Source organism: Marmota flaviventris, chromosome X (assembly GCF_047511675.1).
Source record: "Marmota flaviventris isolate mMarFla1 chromosome X, mMarFla1.hap1, whole genome shotgun sequence".
NCBI lineage: Eukaryota > Metazoa > Chordata > Mammalia > Rodentia > Sciuridae > Marmota > Marmota flaviventris.
Genome location: NC_092518.1, coordinates 14266110 through 14286512, shown reverse-complemented (window position 1 = coordinate 14286512; position 20403 = coordinate 14266110). Strand labels below are relative to the sequence as shown.

The following is a 20403-nucleotide window of genomic DNA, read 5'->3' as shown; positions in this document are numbered from 1 at the left end:
GGTACACATGGGAGTGGCAGCCTGAGTTCCTGTGTTGGACAGCAGCCAGGATTCCTGCATGGGTTGGCGGCCAGGAGTTCTGTACGGGTGCTAATGCCAGTGGTCCTACTCAGGCACCCAGAGGACCTGTGTGGACAAGTGGCCAGAGCTGGAATAGGCAATTTCATAAAGACAGAAAGTAAAATGGTGGTTGCCAGGGACTGGGGGAGGAGAATGTGGAATCATTTAATGGAAGTGTTTGGGGTGATGGTTGTACAACATGTGAATGCACTTAACTATATACTTAAAAACAGTTGAGATGGTTAATTTTATGTTATTATATATTTTGTCGTGATTTTAAAAATGGAGCCATCTTGGGGCTGGGGTTGTGGCTCAGCGGTAGAACGCTTACCTCGCATGTGCGAGACCCTGGGTTCGATCCTCAGCACCACATACAAAAATAAACAAGTGAAATAAAGGTGTTGTGTCCAACTACAACTAAAAAATAAATAAATATTAAAAATGGAGCCATCTTGTTCATTGTTATATGCCAAAGCCAGATCCAACTGTGGTGTTCATCTGAAAAAAGGAATGAGAAAATGCCTATCAATCCATCTATTTAAGTCAGTTTTCTGTTGTGATAAGAAAAGAGGTTTGTTTAGGCTCACAGTTTTGGAGTCAGGGAAGTTCAAGATCATGGTACCAGCATCTGCTAGTCTTCTGATAAGGCCCTCATGCTTTATCATCTCATGGCAGAAAAGTACAAAGGAAATGGGCACATGTGGAAGACCATGTGTATCAGTGAGACAGAGTGGAGGCTAACCCACTTTTTAACAGCCCACCCATTCTCATGGTAAATAATCCAGTTCTGAGAGATATAACACACTGCAAAGAAACAATTCATTAAGAGAACTAACTCAGTTTCTTAAGAAAGACATTAATCCATTTTTGAAGGCAGAGCCTCCGTGACCTAACTACCTCCCACTAAGCCCCACCTTTTAAATTACCACGACCTCTCAGTACAGTTATATCAGGACCAGTCTTCTTGCAAATGAACCTTTGGGAGATAAATGGTGTCCAAACTATATCACCATCCCTACATTGTCATCAGACATAAGTGAGATTAAGATATCAACTGGGTTCCTTAAAATATTTCCCTTCTCACCAATAAAAAGGGGAAATATTTCCATTTCACCAGGGCCGTGGTATAAATACCATATATTTCTGTAAGGGGAAAATACTATAGATACTTTTGAGTGTGTGCTAAAGCCCTACATTTGTTCCTCTAGAAAAATGGAATTATTCAACTTTGTGGAATTGACTATATTAGGAACCGAGTTCTGTGGTCAGGCCCTGTAAATCATCTTATGGCTTGCTTTTGGTTTTCCAGGACAACTTCAAAAGTGTATCCACAGTCTCCAAAGACAGTGAAGCCATCATACCCAGGGTCTCCTGTGAAATACCGCTTTCCCCCCATTCCCAACCAAGAAACACCCAAGAAGAAAGCAGAGAAAGAGAAGAGCAACAAGGAAAAGGAAGGTGCCTCAAGTCAGCAGGCTGCTGGCCATCTTGGAGAGGAAACTCCAGAGAAGTATGTGACAGACAAACATGCCACCGAGAAGCATGTGGCAGAGAAGCATGCCACCGAGAAGCATATGGCAGACAAACAGGCCACTGAGAAGCACATGGTAGATAAGCACGCCACCGAGAAGCACATGGTGGAGAAGCATGTGGAAGACAAGCATGCCACTGAGAAATATGCTGCCACAGGAGGGAAGGTTGAGAGCAGTACAGGTAGACCTTCTTTGTTGACACTGCCCCTGGGCCTAGGTAGTTGTCCCTCTGTCCTGATCTATATGTCATTCTCTTGTGTTTGCGGGAGAGGGATTTTTTCCCACTGGGACAACTTCATCTCATACCATTTTCTCAGACTTGCCCATTGCTCCTAAGTCTTGCCCCTCAGGAGACTGAGGGTCCTGAGGGTCCCCTGGAGGAGGAGACCTAGAGGCTAACCCTGCTGTTGGTTCTGGAAGCCCACAGGAGTGCTAAGGAATACAGGCTGTACCTAGCCATAATCAGCATGCTCCATGAGAGTTCTTAAAGCCTCTGTGTTGCAATGAGTTCATGACTTGCTTATGGTCCTGTCTCTCCTGCTCAGCTGTCCACTGTCCTCCACTGTAGAATATATGTATCCAGGGTCATAGCTAGTCCTTCTCCTGCTTAGTGGATAATTGTAACACTCTCCTGGTAGCATTTCCCATCACCACACAGTATTAGATTTTTCATGTCCAAGTGGCATCTGCTGTGTGAATGGAATCATTATGTTCATTTCCCTTGATCTATTCCTCTTGCCATCTCTTCTTTGATATAGCCTTGGGGAAGCCTACAGCAGGCACCACTGATGCAGGAGAGGCTGCAAAGATCCTAGCTGAAAAGAGAAGACAGGCTCGGCTGCAGAAGGAACAGGAGGAGCAAGAACGATTGGAGAAGGAAGAACAAGAAAGGTATGCAGGTGCTCAGAGTTTTGGTGTGATCTCATGCAAAGGCTGGGCTGAAAAGAGCAGCTTGCCTATTCTTTTTACAGTTTTTTTTTTTTTTACTGCTAAAACCTGAGCATAAGTAAAGGAACCTAGAGTGCCTGGACTGCAATGAAAGTGTTTAGGAGATGGAATCTTCTATTAGATGTAATTAACAGACCTTTTCAGAGGACTTGGAAACTCATAGCTCCTGGTTTTAAATGTTACAGGCAAGCTTCCCTTTCTCTTCTTGGACCTGGAAACCAGGCAGGCCTCATGGAGCTACCAGGGGAGTTTTGAGGTTTGTTTATAGAATGAGATTCTCCCTGGGAAGACAGAAGGTCTTGGATGTAGAGATCTTGATTCTGCTTTCCAAATTGTTTTCTCTATTTTATCCTACTTATACCCCAAAATGAGAGATTTGGACAGGCTCCCCAAATGAGGGTAAGAGGGAGTTAATTTCATAACCATGAGCAATGAGGTATAGGGAAGTCCTATGCTAGAGCAAGACAAAAGATGTCATTACAGTTGTCCCTAAACTTTGGAGGGTATCAGAATCATTCAGGTAACAGTGAAAATGTACTGGCCTAAGCCCTGTTCTGTTTTAGAGATACACCAATGTTTGAGAACCACTATAGTGATAGTACTTTGTCACAGTCAACAGTCCTGCCTTTGCTGATCATTGTGTTCAGAGAGGGAAATACATGATAAAGGACAAGGTCAGTTTTGTCACTAAATTGATAGAGGAAACTCTTTGAATAATCACAGAGTGCAATCCAGTACTATTGAGAGAGCGAACATGACAGAAAGCAAGCAGTACTCTAGCACTTAAGGCCAGCACTAAATTTAAAATAATAAATAATAGTATATTTTTTATCCCTAGTAACTTTGCCAAGTCTTTGTGATCTCTTAATTACAGGTCTGCTGATCTATTTTTTATTTTTATGTTGTGTTACTGGGACACGAATCCAGACCTTGTATTTGCTAGGCAAGAGTTCTACCACTGAACTATATCCCTAGCCATTGACCTTTTATTAAAAGGTTAGGGGGTAGGTCTGGCTGATCCCTTCTTCAAATTCTGGACTTATTTATTTTCTCACTCAAGCTTTTTGGTCAATATTGACAGATTTTTTGTTATTATTGAGTGATCTGTTCAGGCTGGTTTGGGTGGGCCACAGGTTATGTGAAGGGAAGTCACAAGAGATGATGAATTGTAGGACCTCCAATGATAGGACTTGGTAATTGCAGACCCTGGAGATATCGTGTCAAAGAGCAGGTGAGTGACATGATTGTTACTTGTGCTTAGGAAGGAGTTCTTCACCTTTCAGCTACCACCCTCGTTCTCATATTTCCTTCATAGCCCAAAAGAATTGATTATACTTCCTATCTTTATTTCATCAAATCACACTTATTCTTCAAACCTTATGACCACGTGCCTTCTAGTTGCCAGACTCCTAAACAATTCTTGGTTTGCTTTGACCATATTGAGCTTACTCTTGCTTTTCTGGGATGTCCCTCTGAGTCTTTATCTGACCTCTTATCCATTAAAAATTGCTTGGGCTCCCAGCCCTCAGTCTTTAACTGGCTTCTCACCTGACAAGCCTTTCCTGAATAGTGTTGCTCACTCCTGCTCTGCCATTGTCTCTGCCACACTAACAATTTCCTCTGGCTTCAAAAGATTTAGGGCTCACATTTCATACAGTAGTTTCATGTTGAGCTGTTGGTGTGCTAAACAGCTGTGCTCTGGTCTCCCTTCCTACCTTTATTTCCCCTTTGCCTCATTCTGTTATCTATTTCTGAAGGTAATTGCAGCTTTCTTCATAAACCTTTCATACTTTGTGGAACAAGAGGGGCAACTAGATAACATGTACATACTGAAGACCTGAATCAGTGCTTGTGGCCTGGGATCTTTCTAGGATTGCACTGCCTACTACCATAGCCTCTGGGCATATGTGACTACTGAAATGTCACTTAAGGAAAATCCGGTTCCTTACCCACATTACTACATTTCAGTGCTCAGTAGCTACATGCGGCTAGTGGCTATCATAATAGACAGCACAGTTCTACAGAGTGTTTTCTTCATCACAGAAAGTTTTATTGAATAGCACTTATCTAGAACCCAGAGATTGTATTTCCAACTACTTTATGTTTTCATTTGATTGTGTCCCATGTACATCCCCAAATTCAGCATTCTCAAAATAGAAATTAGTATCTTTCAGGCTGGGGTTGTGGCTCAGCAGTAGAGCGCTCACCTAGCACGTGCAGGGCCCTGGGTTGGATCCTCAGCACCACATATAAATAAGTAAATAAAATAAAGATATGTGTCCAACTACAACTAAAAAAAAATATTTAAAAAAAGAAATGAGTATCTTTCACCCAAACTTCCTTTTTCTTTCATGAGCCCTGCACCCCCATCTATCATTGTACTCAAGTCTGAAGTTTCAGAGCCACTCTCAGTTCTTCCCTTTTCATGCTCCTCCACATCCCATCATTTGTCAGATCAATCTTTATTGGCTGTTGCATTAGTACCTCTGTTATATCTCTTCCCTTCTTGCTCGCTTTGTCTTACCTAGATAGTGTCTGGGCATACTATCTGAGCACCTTGCTCCAGGTCTCTCAGGGCTCGTCTACTGTCCATCTACACTGTCCACAGTGACCTTTCTCATTTAAAGAAGTGTGATTGTTCTGATCTCTGATCCTGTCCTTCAACAAGGATCCTGCCCACAGGATCCACCCAAACCCATCAACAGTCCTTAAAGGACTGCCATTAACTGGCCACTCCCTGCTTCTCTATATTCTTTCTCTCCAGGCTTCAACCCTGCAACCCCCTTTGACATTCCCCCACCACACAGCTCCACACCTCCAAACCTTGTTGTTGCCCCCATGGGCTTGTGCTGCTTCTTGCCAGACGTGTTTCCTTCTCAAGCTGTGGTTCAAGCTCACTCCTCTATAGCCTGTCTGGCTCTTCCCTGGGAAAAGAACTACCCCTCCCCCATTCTTCACCTTTCCTGAGCCCAGTAGTCAGCTGACAAACAGCTTCATGTATTTTTAGGCCACTTTCTTCCCAGTTAGCACCATAAAAAGCTGAGGTGCAGTCTTTGGATGGCTGGTGCCTGATACTTAGTAAATGTATGAGAAAGGAAGAGAAGGAGGAAAAGACTAAGAAACCATTGCAGTAGTAGGTCAAGTAGACAACTCAGAAGAAGTGGGCTGATTCAAAGTTGATGCTAAGGTTTGATTCAAAGGACTTGGAAGAATGGTATACCCAATAATAGATAACAGAAGGGCAGGAAGAATTAGTTTTAAAGAATTAAAAATTATTCATTTTATTTTAGGTAGTTTACTAAGTTTAAGGTGTCTGCAGAATCCCTAGGTAATTGGAAATGGAATTGAAACCTGGAGCCTAGATAAAAATGAGACTAATACACTTGACCCAAAATCAGTTTTCCTCTCTCATGCCAGAATGTGAAGCTTTGCATAGTACTACGTGCGAGGTGAGAAAGGAAAGTACCAGACAGCCTGGGGCTGGAACACATTGGACACCTCTTGGAATAGGATCATCCTCACATCTGTTTTATGTTGTTTAGAGTCAATAGTAAAATCACAGAAATGTGGTTGCCATTTGAGAGAATATAGTGAAAAATAAAGATACTTTAGTCAAACTGTGGAAAGCCAAATTATTGTCACCAGCTGGTGAGGGATACACTTTCCAAGTCAGGGATGTGGGAAACTCCCCTTAATAGAAAGGCCAACCAGGAGTCCAGATAATTAGGCCCAAAAGAACAAAAGTTGGTCCAGTCCCAACCAGCAGTGACATCAGAGCTCTCTTAGAAACACGTAAAACAGGCCCAAGGTATACAGTGGGATTCCTAGAGTTGGGGCAGACAACCTTAGACCTTGGTTCCACTCTAGAGAAGACACTGGTAGAAACTAGCAAGTAAGAGTTCTTACTGGGATTACAAACTGGATCACAGGAAGTCACATTAAGAAGCCGAAATAGAGGTCAGGTATGTAGCTCAGTGGTAGAGCACTTGCCTAGCATGTACAAGACCCTGGATTCTACCCTCAAAAAAATAAAAGAAGAAGCTAAAAAATAACATCAAAGAATATTTGAGAAAAGCAGTCCCTGTGAGCAAGGTCATATGATTGATGTCCAGGTGAGAGCCCCAGACCTGAAACTGCAGGCAGAGGGGTCCCCAGGGCTCATCAGAGCTACTTCTCACTGTCTGAGCCTCCAGGTAACAGGTGGTTTTTGGTGCAAGGTAGGGTAGGTGGGGGTCTTCTGATGTTGGGCATTGTTGGGCAACTGAAGCAGGAGGAAGCCAGGACAATACAACCTCATATGGCACAAGGTTATAGAGAGGACCTTGTAGGAGGGAGGTCTGATGTTGTTACCACCTTTAAGACATGTCAAAGCTGAGGAAAGACTGTTGATCTTGGGTTAGGAGATAAGCAGAGAATTTTGGAGGGAAATTATTGAGAAGAGGGGTGGAAAAATGAAGTGCCCTGAAAGAGGTGAGAGGGTGGAGCCTGAGTGTGAGCTGGCCGTTCCACAGTCATGAGTGGAAGGCTGGCAGGAGAGGACCAAGGGTGCCTTGGGATGCCTGAGACCTGAATATTTTTGCCAGCCATGGAAAGGTACATCTCAAAGAGGAAAACTGGCATTGGAAGGAAGAAAGACTAGCTGGAGAAACAGCCTGGAATTCATAGCACAAATGGTAGCATTTACAATCCTTTTGCATTTAGGGAAAGAAAGGGTGAAATTTCTCAGCTGTAATTCCATAAAGGAGCACAGTTTAAGAAGCTCAGATTAGCTGGGTGTGGTAGTGCATGCATGCCTGTAATAATATCAGCAATTTAGGAGACTGAGGCAGGAGGATTGCAAGTTCAAAGCCAGCCTCAACAACTTAGGCCCTAAGCAACTTAGCAAGACCCTGTCTCAAAATAAAAAGGGCTGGGGAATGTGACTCAGTAGTTTAGCACCCCTGGGTTTAATCCCCAGTACAAAAAAAAAAAGAAAAAAGCAGCAGCAGCAGCTCAGATCAGGTCTTCTCTATAAAGTGGTTAGTGCTGCCATCAACTAAGGAGGTTGACAAAAGCTAAGAAAAGGTCGTAATTTGGACTGTCCATGTGGGACCAAGGGATAAGGATAAAAAAAATGGCACAGCCAAGGCTAAGGGGCACATGACCAGTCACCCTTATTTATTCCATTCTCTAACTGGTGCTGATCTCATGCCCAGCAGGGGCATGAGTGGTCCTGGGGGCCATCCAGGCCCAGCATTGGACAACAGAGTAACCTTCATGCCATCACAGAAAAGCTCAGCAGGGGATCAGAGTCCTGGAGGGCAGTGAGAAAAAAGGGAAGTAGATGCAAATCAACTGTACAGACTTTACCAGGCAGATCAGCAGAGAAAGACATGGAAGGTTAACCTTTTTCTAATGAAAACTTTTAAGCACATAGGAATGAAAATGGTGAGCCCACATACTCATCCACAAGATTAAACAATTCAAGGTTGACCATATGTCAGTGATGTGAGCAGGATGAGATAGAAGGGGGTGAGGTACTAGAGGTTTCGTGACAGGAGCCATTACATGAAGACCCTCACCAATGGACAGGGACAAGGAATACATCAATTAAATAACAAATGATGACAGTGATGTGCAGTTTTCTGGTATTTTCTAAGTCAGTAAGGTGGAGGGATGGGACTTGGAGGGATGACAACAACAAAGATGGAAAGAATGATAGAACTGCCCTCAGGCCTGGTATACTATGGAGGGAACTTGATAATGATGGCAAAGGTGGTGGGCTACAGGTGACCTACAGCAGAGGGCTGGTGGGGGGAAAGAATGAAATAATGCTCTCTCTGGTTCCTTAAGCAGGGAGAGAATGTTCATACTTGGAGAGGATTGCAAAGGACCCTGTTTTACACAGTGGAAACCAGTTTTTTGGAGTGTGTGTGTGCATGCACCCATGCATACTAGTTTTTACCTACTTTGGAGAAAGCAAAGTGTGGTTAATGGAGGAAATTTTGTCTAAAAGGATGGGATTTCCATGAAGGCATGATGAAAAGGACAAACAGGGTGTTATGGGCCTCTGGGGAGGAATTCATAAAATTCCTAGGCAATTATGGAAAATAAGGAGCCACAAGAATGTTACTACATGTATGTGCATCTGGGCACCTTGAAGTCCTAATGATATAAACAGAAGCAGCAGTGGATTTTCAGATTCTGAAGACACAGATTACAGGTTCTTTGTGAAGTAGCTTGTGCATTGATTCATATACTATGTATCCTTTGTATTTTAACTTTTCTGAGACAATCACAACTGAATTTTTAAAAAGGAATAAGAAATGAAGCAGTGTTCTGATTGATCTTTGGATAAATCTTGATATCAACACAGCCATTTTTGTTAATCCTATGTGGGGTATACTTTATCTTTCATGAAGGAATCTAAGAAAACAGAAGTTTTCTTTCTGATTAGGCCCTGCAATACTCTTCTGGAGAATATTTGTTCATAATTTTAGGTGCTCCACAAATACTCCTAGGCACTGTAGCCTCTATTGGTGTAGAGTACATTATCTCATACTGTTATACTCTTGGGATAATGCCTTTAGGTTTTTCCCAGTGGCTCAGGAGGCTGAGGCAGGAGCGTCACAAGTTCAAAGCCAGCCTCAGCAACTCAGTGAGACCCTATCTCTAAATAAAATACAAAAAAGGGCTGGGGGGCTGGGGTTGTGGCTCAGCGGTAGAGTGTTCACTTAGCATATGTGCGGCCCTGGGTTCGATCCTCAGCACCACATATAAATAAATAAAATAAAGCTATTGTGTCCACCTTCAACTAAATATATTTTTTTAAAAGGGCTGGGGATGTGGCTCAGTGGTTAAGCACCCCTGGTACCAAAAAAAAAATTTAAATAGAAACATAACACTTCATGCTTCTATATAAAGGTAACTTCTGAAAACATACAGATTTATAGATGAAAAGAACATTGGAGGGGGGGCTGGGGCTGTAGCTCAGTGGTAAAGCACTTGCCTTGCATATGTGAGGCACTGGGTTTGATCCTCATCACCACATAAAAATAAATAAAGAGACTATGTGTTTATCTACAACTAAATAAATATTTTTAAAAAATAATAAAAACATTGGGGGGCTAGGGTTGTAGCTCAGTGGTAGAGCACTTGCCTAGCATGGGTGAGGTACTGAGTTCAATTCTTAGCACCGCATAAAAACAGAAAAATGTTAAATTTCTTTAAAAAAATAACATTGGAGGTGAAGGTAGTATTCATTTTAATTTGTAAAACAAACCACCATTTTTGAATGTTCCAGGGCCAGGCATCCCCATGCATTATTGAATCCTCACAGTAACTCCATCAAGCAGTGGTATAGCTATTTCCATTTTTAAAATGGGCATCAGAAATGTTGAGTGACTTTGCAAGTGTCTTGCACCAAGTGGCACAGTCAGCATTCAGCTTGAGTCTTGACCAGGTGTTTACATTAACAGTGATTATCCAGTGCCTAACAGTGATGCACTTGTGAGCCGGAACATTTGAAATGTAAAAACCAGCATTTAGACTTTATAGAATATTTCCTCACTGCTTAGAGCTCTTTGTCATTATATCATGAACCATTCATTTGTGGATGACAATGTCTAAATGCCACTTAATTTTCATATAGCACAAATTAAAAGCTAAAATAGATTTTTTAAAGATTGCCAAGTCAAATGGAAAAACAGATGCTTTAATTTCTACATTAAATGTTGAAGTTCTGTTGAGCATTTTCTTTCATTGGCTGCTTCAGAAGTCACATACCAGTTAAACCCCCAAATGAACTTTTGAGCTCATGGTCACTGCTCTTAAATTGCTGACTGGCATATTTGTAGCCATTACATCACTTCCTATTTTCTCTCTTTATTTGCTTTTTAAATATTTATTCTGCTTAATTAAAAAAATTGTCATTGAATAAAATGATCAGGCTTGGTCTCCTTTGTCTTCATTTATAGAACAATGAGGGAACCTTTGTGTCTTCACAAGTCAATATGTGTTACTCTTTGTAGTAAAGAGTTTAAAGTCAAGCCTGGTTAATAGTTTTTGGTAAGCATATGAACTGAAATAGATTTCTGGGAAAGATGAGGCATTTTATTAAGTGTATATGAATTCAAATGCATGTATTCATTAATGTGTTGAGCATTCCCCACTACTGTCAGGACACAGTTCCCTGGCAGTTTGCCTTTTGAGCATGTTTTCCTCTCCTAATGATGATTATGTCCTCAAAAGGCTAGAGAGAGAAGAACTGAAAAGAAAAGCAGAGGAGGAAAGGCTGTGCCTAGAAGAAGAAGCCCGTAAGCAAGAGGAGAAAAAGAAATGGCAGAAAGAGGAAGAAAGAAGAAAGGCAGGAGAGGAGGCTAAGCAGAAGGCAGAGGAGGAGCTGTTGCTGAAAGAAAAGCAAGAAAAAGAAAAACAAGAAAAAGCCATGATTGAAAAGCAGGTACAGTCATCCTCAGATTTTCCTTTTTTTTTTTAAAGGGCCTTACTTAATATTAGGTAAATTTTATTAAATTTGAATTACTCATAATAGTTACTTGAAGTTTTTTCTTAAATCATCTGGGCTAGTTATTAAATACAATTGAAGTTGGTAATATTTGCCATCTGTGAGTTTGTATTTTCACAAAGGCAGACCCAAGGATAAAATTTGGGGGCCAGTAGTTTATTTGGGAGGGGATCCCATGAAGCTGCTAGGGAAAAAAGTGGAACGCCAATATACGAGAACATCCATGAGTGGGTTACTATGGGCCCCTGGAACTTAGTGCTTTTGGGACCCTCTGAGAGACTGGGATCATGCATTAGAATTGTCCAGGGGATGAGGAAACTGGACAATTTATTTACTAATACTGCCCCTTTTTGTGGAAGGTTTCTCCTTAGGAATAACTCCTGGAAATTTCTGGCTATATACACATTTCATGGCCAGAGCTTACCCACGGATAGAAAGACCTGGGCCATGTATGAAAACTAGCTTGCAGGTGATTTTCATGGTGGGATAAGGGTATATGAATGGGTCCCAACAGTATCTCCTCTATCATAGAGCAGGTTGTGTGAATTTACATTGAATATTGGTGCCTCATCCACTTTGGGGCAGATAATGGGGTAAAGGACTTACACAAAGCCCAGGAATTTGTACAATGCTTTCTTAGTTTAATAAAGCCTGTGCTTTGGCTTACCTGTTGCTCTCAGAAAGAAGCAGCAGAAGCAAAGGCCCAGGAGGCAGCTAAACAGATGCGTCTAGAAAGAGAACAAATCATGCTGCAGATTGAGCAGGAGAGACTGGAGAGGAAGAAGGTAAGGCTTGGGGATCAGGAGGACTTAGGATGAGACAGGAACGGGAAGTTAATCCAGCTCTGTTCTGCAATGACTGGGTGCAGTGTTCTTAAAATTGTCAATTAGGTCAAGTTTCCTTGGTAGTGCTGTTCAAATCTTCTATAACTTTATTAGTTTTCTGTCATCTAAAAATCTCCATCTGTGATTATGAATTTATTTACTTCTCCTTTCAGTTCTGTCAATTTTGTTTTATATGTTTTGAAACCCTATTTATTAGTTGAATATTCACATTAGATTGTTAAATTTTCCTGTTGAATTGATCCCTTTACCATGAAATGCCCTTCTTAATTCTAGTATTATTTCTTCTTAAAGTCTGTTTTGGCAGCCCTATTATGATTGGTACCTGCATGGTAAATCTTTGCCATTTTTTTTTTTTACTTTGAACCTATGTGTGTCCTTACAAGAATCTCTCTTATGAACAGCACATAGTCAGGACTTACTATTTTAATACAGGGTATTAAAGACATTTTTTGCCTTTTAATTGGAGTGATTAGTCCATTTACACTTAATGTATTTATAGATAAAATTGGGTTTAAGGAGGCTGATTATAAAGTTCCAATCTCATGATATCCTAGGCCCAACCTGGGCTTTGTAATGCTATATCTACATCTAGGAGCTGGGAATCTATGGACATCTCTCCTGAACTAACCTCAGCTTCATTTTCTGGAGGGTGATCCTCTAGAATGGCAGATGGTGATTTTTTTTTTATTTATAGGGAACCAAAGGAGAGAAAGGAGAAAGATAAGATATAGATTATTGATCCTGGATATGTACTAGTCTGCTTCATTTGACCTTGTTTGTAGAGCCAGAGAAACCCATCTACAAAAACAATGGAAAACCTTTCCATGCTTTTTATCCTCTGCTGACATTTGTCTTTTACCAGTCTTCTCAGAAATGTGAAATTGCATTTAGACCCAACTACTATTTTATATTTTTGGTATTATGGTCCTCTCGCCTGTTTTGTTTACAGAGAATAGATGAAATCATGAAGAGAACAAGGAAGAGTGATGTGTCTCCAGAAGTGAAGGTAGGAATTCAGATGACTATTATGTAACCAGCAGGAAAGAACTGCAGAAAACATTCAGTGAAGTTGTAGGTCTCAGAGAAAATTATCCAGGAAAAAAAAAAATGGACTCTCCATGCTCTGTTTCTGGCCAGGTTAAAGAGGAAATAGGATCTTGAAAGGAAGGAGGAATTTCAGAGATGGAGCAGCTAAAAGATTTTCTCAGCCGGTGCGGTGACACACACCTGTAATCCCAGCGGCTCAGGAGGCTGAGGCAGGAGGATCATGAGTTCAGAGCCAGCTTCAGCAAAAAGCAAGGCACTGAGCAATTCAGTGAGACCCTGTCTCTAAATAAAATACAAAAAAAGGACTGGGGATGTGGCTCAGTGTTTGAGTGGCCCTGAGTTCAATCCCTGGTACCAAAAAAAAAGATTTTTTCAAAGTGGTGGGGTTGGGGTGCAAGGAGAGTCACAGTAGTGCACGAATACAAAAAGAATGGTGATAAGGGAAGCAGCTGAAAATTCAGAGAAATATCATGGAACAGGCAGATGGCCCAGCAGGGCTCCAGATTTCTCCTGGTGGTTTTAAAAAACATTTATTTTTCTGTGTAATGTCAGCCTTCCCTCTTTTCATCTACTCTCTTTTTGTTTTCAGAAAGAAGACTCAAAAGCAGAGATTCAGCCTGTTCTATGTGTGGAAAATAAGACAAAACCAGTTGTCCCCAACAAAATAGGTGAGTGTGAGGTCTGGTGCTTGTGTTTTTTCCTTTAATAGTGGGAGTCCATAAAGCTTCCTGTGAAGGAGGGGCACATGTGGGTCCCAGAGCTGTGGCTGACAGCAGATTTTCTTCCTGGAGCATCTCTAAAGCCCAGGGACTATTGACTGTATTTGGAAAACCGCTGGCTTCCTTGTTTAATCCTGGCACAGAAAGCACACTGTCTTTCTGGCCCAGGATGCTTTCCATAGAGCCTAACTACTGGTCATATGTTATTAAGATCTGGTCTTGCTCTTCTATCAAGGCCCTGCAATAATGCTGTGTGTCATCTCTTCCCCCATGTGAAGGTGATTACATGGGGCTGTTGGTGGTTCTTTCCACAGAAGATATTGCATCAGTAGTGAAGCAGAGGATTAAATTAATTACCTTTTTATGTATTTCCTGTAATTTCGTTTTGTATATTTTATGATTCACGAAAGGACTTTGTTCTTGATCAGAAATCAATGGATTGAACACCTGCCAGGAGGTTAATGCTGTGGGGCGTGCTGCCCCAGAAACTTTTCCACGAGATGTTTTTTCTAATGGGCTTAAACCAGTTGGGGCATTTGTTCATCTGGATGCCCTTGATGGGAAATCAAACAGTCTGGATGATTCAACTGAAGAAGTTCAGTCTATGGATGTTAGGTATGTCAATTCCTTTTACATATAAACTTCATCTCTTTTCCAAACACCACCACTGTCTTTTAGTTTGTTTCTCCATCTTTTATACAATACAATAACCTAAATCAGATTTGGTTGACATTATAGGAAAGCTATCAATGATATAATACTGTTATCTCGAACTAGGCTCCCTAGAAGCAGAGCCTGGGCATATGATTTAGTAGGGGAGGATTCTCAGGAGGAGTGGGCAGAAGGGAAGGCAATAAGTAAGGATGTGTTCTCAGACAGTAGCATAGGAGCTCTGCAGGATGAATTTCCACCAGAGAGTTGTTCAGTTGAGATAAGGAATATGGTATTTGTACCACTGTATCCATCAGTTATTTACTGTGAGTTTCTTGGCTAGGGGATACAGAACCATGATCATGGGGGTGCCTGTCAGCTAAAGGAAGTTGTCCAGAGGAATAGTGGCAATTTTGAGCATTTAGGAGCCAGCCCTCTGTGTCTGGGGGGATAGATGCACCTGTAGGTAAAGGGGACCTTGCCAGGATCAACAAGATTCCCTGTGTCCAGAGTGATGTGTCTCCACAAGTAAACTTGTCATTGCAGACTTGATAAAGGAACTAAATTGCTTTCAGATCCTAAAAATCTAAGGAATTCATAAACTGGTATCATTTTTGTAATGATATCATCATCTGGCAAATTAATCCCAGATAAAAGAATCTATTGGTATGAGATTGAGGCAGAGGCATTGGAGTGGACAACCTTTGGTAGGGTAGTTGGAATAAGGGTTGGCTCTTTGTATTAGGAGAGTGTGACAGTATTTTGTAAAAGCACTACCAGAGCTCCAACCTGCCAGTTTACCTTCTGTCCTAAGTTCTCTGCTTAGTCTGGAGGTGGGGTTCCTGTAACACTAATCGTCAATATTCCACTCATCCTCACAGGGCTCAAGCTAGATATGTGAAATCCAGGACATCATCAGTAGAGAAAATCCTGTGTAGAATGGTAGCAGGGCCCCTCAGTCCTCGCCTGGGTCTTCCCATCCCTCAACACTACCATCATGGCCGGCTTCTCCTAGTTGGTGCCACTCTGTCCCCAGCAGAAAACAACTAAGGCAATCTGAAAGGTTAACCCAACATATTCCACCCACATATTGAGCCAGCTGTGTTTATTCTTTAATGTCTTGTTGGGGGAGGGAAGGGAACAAGATGTGGCACCTCTGACCAGAGTTCAAGAAAGTAAGCACACTATGTTCTCACTTAGAAAGTGATGTGACCTTGGTGGATACACCCGAACTTGTGGTATCATTTTCTCCTCTTTTCTCTGACCAGTTTAAATGCAGGGGATGGAGGTGGGGAAAGATGAAGATGAAGCAGGATGTTTCTGTTTAATGAGGCAGTTTTCCCAGACTTCAAACACCAGGGGTGGTTGTAGGTCAGCTGTTGCCCCTTAACTGGGCTCAGGTGTGAGGTAGGTGGCTCCACTGAGCTTCTGCAGTTCAGCTGTTTTTTCTTGATTCATCTGTAAGATCTCATCAAGGAAGAAAAGAAGAGCCTGGCAGCAACCTTACTGTGGCTATTAAAGGACTCCTGGGACAAATCCTCAATTCCCAGCCCACCACTCTTCTGGGCCTGGATTTGCTCCTTTGCTAGGCCTATAGCAGACAGCAGTAGTGCAACCCCTTCCATATCTAGGAAGAGAGGGAGGAGGTGGGTGGGGGGGTTCAGCTGAGCAAACTGATTAAGTCAGGATTTAGAAAAGAAGCAGTGAGATTGATTCGGCAGGTGACTAGATGGATGCACATGGTTCTTCATGAACTCTTGCCAACACAGTCACATTCATATTCACAGGAACCCTGAGAGGGAGAGATTACTGTTCCTCCCATTTTATAGGGGTGGAAACCAAATCCAGGGAAGGAAAAGCAGCTTGCCCAGGCCAGCACTGCTGGAAAGGCAGCACAAGGAGCCCCAGTGTTAATTAGAGCCCTTCCTTAGTTCACTTTTGGTATTTGCTTTCTGTTTGTTCTATTCTGAAAGTTCTGGAAGGACCTTGCTACTCTGTAGTAAAGTGTCAGTGCCTGTAGGTTTTTTTCTTTCACTCCTTGGGCAGCATAAGCTTGGCCTGCACATCTTGTTTGGTCTACTTCCCTTGTTCTCATCCACAGAGGCCTGTGCCTACCCACTTCTCAGACTTGAACTTGTGTATTTTTTTATGATGTGTTACACATAAACTGTCTCTAAATTTATCTTTTCTACAAGAGTGTAATAAAATATTACAAATAGAATGAAGCACATTAACATAGTGTGCTTAGTTCTCATGTTCTCTCTCCTCTCCCTCTATCTGTCTCTCCCTGTCTCTCCTTCATCTCTTCTAGTCCTGTTTCCAAAGAAGAACTTATCTCCATCCCAGAATTTTCACCAGTGAGTGAAATGATTCCTGGGATGTCTCTGGACCAAAATGGAACTGGTAATGCCCGAGCACTTCAAGATCTCTTAGATTTCACTGGTCCCCCGTTCCCCAAGAGATCCAGTGAAAATCTCAGCCTGGATGACTGTAACAAAAACCTTATTGAAGGATTTAACAGTCCTGGCCAAGAAACTACTCTGAACTCCTTCTGTTGACAAATACAACATCCCTTTAATGAAAGGTACAGTCTTTTGATGATACTCTAAATCCTTACCTTCCCAACTAGAGTGTGTGAAGATAGGATAAACATCACTCAGCCTTCTGGATGACTAATTTTATTTGAAAAATACAAACACAAATATGGTATATACCATACCATATAGCATATATAAAAAATGCTATGAAATTCAAGGAATTTCTTCCTGTGGGAGCCTCCAGTGCCATGCCTTGCCTGATTCATAGACCCTATTGTTCTGGGGAGTAAGTGGGAAGGGAAGGTTTGATTGCCAGTTGTTTCAAGTAGCACCTTCTTCAGAGGTAAGGAGAAAATGCTCTTAAAATATTATAAGGTGGTAAAATGAACTTCTCTTCCTTCATCATTCATATATATTGATGAGTGTTAGGCCAAATGCTTGGCTCTTCTCTAGACCCCTTCTGGATTCTTCCAAAACAGAGACATCTGTTCCTAGATCATACCTGAGGGAGTAAGAGGAAAGAGCTACAGGATGTGCACTGAAAGTTTTTCCCCTACCCTTGACCTATTTTCTTGTCAAAGCACTCTAGAGGCTCTTTTTTTTTCTTTCTTTCTTTTTTTTTTTTTTGTGTGTGTGTGTGTGTGTGTTTGTGTGTGTGCCACAGATTGAACCCAGGGTCACTGAATTATACCCTAACCCCTCTCATTTGAGTAGGAATATACTTAGATACACACATTTCATATTTGACTTACTTAAATTTGGGACTTATTTGTTTTCAATAATGAAAACAAAATACGATCTAGCACCAAATCCTTTCACAACTTAATTCGTATCACACCTCCTGCTATTTTTTCCTTTTTTTTTTTTGGTGTGTATGTGGTACTGGAGATTGAACATGTTAGGCAACCATTTTTAGCTCAAATGTTTTTATATTCTCTGCATTCTGTCACTTTATTTCCTTTGATGCTCCACTCCTGTAACATAACTTTGATGTCTAAAATGATTTGGTCCAACCTTTTTATTTTTCCCATCCAAGTACTAATCAGGCTCTACCCCACTTAGCTTCCAAGATCAGACGAGATGGGGCATGTTCAGGGTGGTGTACCATAGACTTCTTGTTATTTCTGAAATGAGGTAACAGGTTGGGGAAGCCACATGGCTGAGGTCATTGTATTTTGTTTGCTTATTTCCACCTGACCTCAGCTCTTGCCTGTAGATAAGAACTTTAGGGTCCCTGCCTCTTGATTCTTGGAAAAGCAGCTGCAGTCATTTGACACATGAGATGAGGTGATTGACAGGTCATTTCTCTTTATACGTATATATTTTTTAGTTGTAGATAGACACAATACCTTTATTTTATTTAGTTTTATGTGATGCTGAGCATTGAACCCAGTGCCTCACATTTGTGAGGCAAGCACTCTACCGCTGAGCTCCAACCCCATACTGACAGATCACTTCTAGAGTAAACTATGTCCCTAGTTTGGAGAAGAAGCTGCTTTCTTGGACTCTTAAAACACTAATTTACCTGAACATTGTTTCCTTGACAGTTTCACGGCTTAGTATTTATTAAGAGGCTACTTTTGTCATTAGCAAACCTTGACTTTAATAAGCTTTTCTTAAGTTGGTTTACCTCACTGTCCAGTAAAGAACAGAAAATCCACAAAACATCTGCAGGTTTTAGGACACTCTCACATAAGGAAAATTTGACCAACCTAAAAAAATTGCCCTGTGCAAAATGCAGCAGTATTTCTGCTGAGAAATACTGAATGAGCCAAAGAAAACCTAAACCTAATTATCAAGTGCAAAATACTTGGTTTCTGCATTGGTCTCACCTGGCTTTGTTTTTGAATTGATACAGGTGGTGTTTGGAAAACCTGTGAAGTTCCCGGTAGTCAAATCAGCTGCCGGTCGTCTGAAGAAGCTTCTGTCACCCTTTACTCTGGATTCCAAATTATTAGATCAGAATGTAACTGTATTCCTAGGTAGTCAAACCCTGGCCTCTCATGGTAGAAACCTAGAGGCTTTTGCCTTGTTGGGCTTTAGCGGTGTTTCATTTTACAGTTCTATTTATGAGCTTCAGCTGCTGCTAAAACACTTCCTGTCCTTCTGTATTATCATAGTGATCCTCTGAATAACCTGAATGATGCTGGTTCAGAAGTTAATTCCATGACCAGTCTCGTGCCCAGAGTTGGAGCACATATTATACATTTAGATGTCTCCTCTTGTAAAATATTCTAGACATTTACCCAAACTCTAGTTAAAACATGTATTCAGCTTGGGCTGCACATCTCCCTTTGTTTATAAGGAAAAGAAATTCTGGAGTTTTCTCCCCCTCTGGGGTTTCTCTGTTTGAAAGTACCATGAAGAAGTCTTTTTTATTAATAAGCTTTGCCACCTGCATTGCCCTACATTATACTCTTTTGGGGGTTAATGTAATAAGTGTGTTTGAGTAAGGAAGCATTAAATGGTCCATAATAATTTCTGTTGTCTTATGCATATTTGTTTGTACATGGACATCTTTGATGTCATACCTTAAAATCTCCAAACTGTAGTCACTCCAAACCATAAGTGACTTTCCAACTAAATTATGCATCTCATGTACAGGTGGTTGGTTTTCATGTTTTTGCTATTGTTTTTGTATTGTATTTTGGGAGTTTTCTTGGTTTGCTCCTGTGTTTGCCCAACTATAATAAATCCAGGCACAAATAAAAATCATAGTGCTCTGAAATAAGGGGGCCTCCAATTGGTCCCAGGACATCACTGTAATAGACTTTAACATGAAAAAATCTGAATGGGAAAAATGACACTAGAATGTATACGCCACACATTTTATGCCATATAATGCTGTGTTTTCTTAATTTCATTTCTTGTGGAAAAATGTGACTCAGATTAAAATGACCTTTTCTTCTTTGAAACTTTATTTTGACTTGTACAATAAGAGGTTTGGAAAGATTTATAATTCTGAGAGAGGTTTGCAATCAGGAGACATTAAGATATCTCAATAGCAATCTTATTCATGTGCTTTTAAAGCCAGCTACAGTTTAAGAGTTTATTAGTTATGGAAACTGTGTATGTTTGTGTATGTGTATATATACTAAATAAAATACATGCCTCTAATAATGCAGTTCTGTTGATCTTGATGAATACCAGGGGGAAAATCCCTTTTATGACAAGCACACAGAAAATGATAGCATGGTCTGACTTTCAAAAAATGCCTAGCCATCTTTCTTACAACTTTATTTTGCTAGAAATCTATGCAGTTGTGATCTGTTGTACCTCACAGAACCATTGTGACTGGTGATGCCTCATGTGCATGATGTGAACGTTCTGTTTAATGTGAAATACATTTTCATCGAAGAGTCTGGTGGCCTGCTAGTGTTTTGTTTGTATAAGCCCAATGAAGAAATATGCTGAAATCAAACCAGGTTTTCTAAACCCATGCAACCATGTGGGAAAAAACCCAAATCCTACATGGATGTCCTTTCCTTGTCCAACTTGTTAGAAAATCTTCTGCTGTCAGTGCCAAGTGAAGCCAACTGTGGAAATAAATTTAAGTGATAG

At 41.1% G+C, this 20403-nt stretch overlaps 1 protein-coding gene across 1 annotated transcript in view; it reads left to right on the top strand.

The window, feature by feature from the left end:
* Map7d2 (MAP7 domain containing 2) overlaps positions 1 to 20158 on the top strand; it is a 61066-nt gene extending 40908 nt beyond the window's left edge. The window contains exons 8-16 of the mRNA XM_071605995.1: positions 1370 to 1773; positions 2351 to 2483; positions 10770 to 10980; positions 11724 to 11828; positions 12838 to 12894; positions 13525 to 13603; positions 14083 to 14269; positions 16617 to 16889; positions 18701 to 20158. Coding sequence (XP_071462096.1) covers positions 1370 to 1773; positions 2351 to 2483; positions 10770 to 10980; positions 11724 to 11828; positions 12838 to 12894; positions 13525 to 13603; positions 14083 to 14269; positions 16617 to 16863 — 1423 coding nt within the window. The 3' untranslated portion in view covers positions 16864 to 16889; positions 18701 to 20158. The remainder of the gene's footprint in view (positions 1 to 1369; positions 1774 to 2350; positions 2484 to 10769; positions 10981 to 11723; positions 11829 to 12837; positions 12895 to 13524; positions 13604 to 14082; positions 14270 to 16616; positions 16890 to 18700) is intronic.
* Positions 20159 to 20403: the final 245 nt, after the last annotated feature.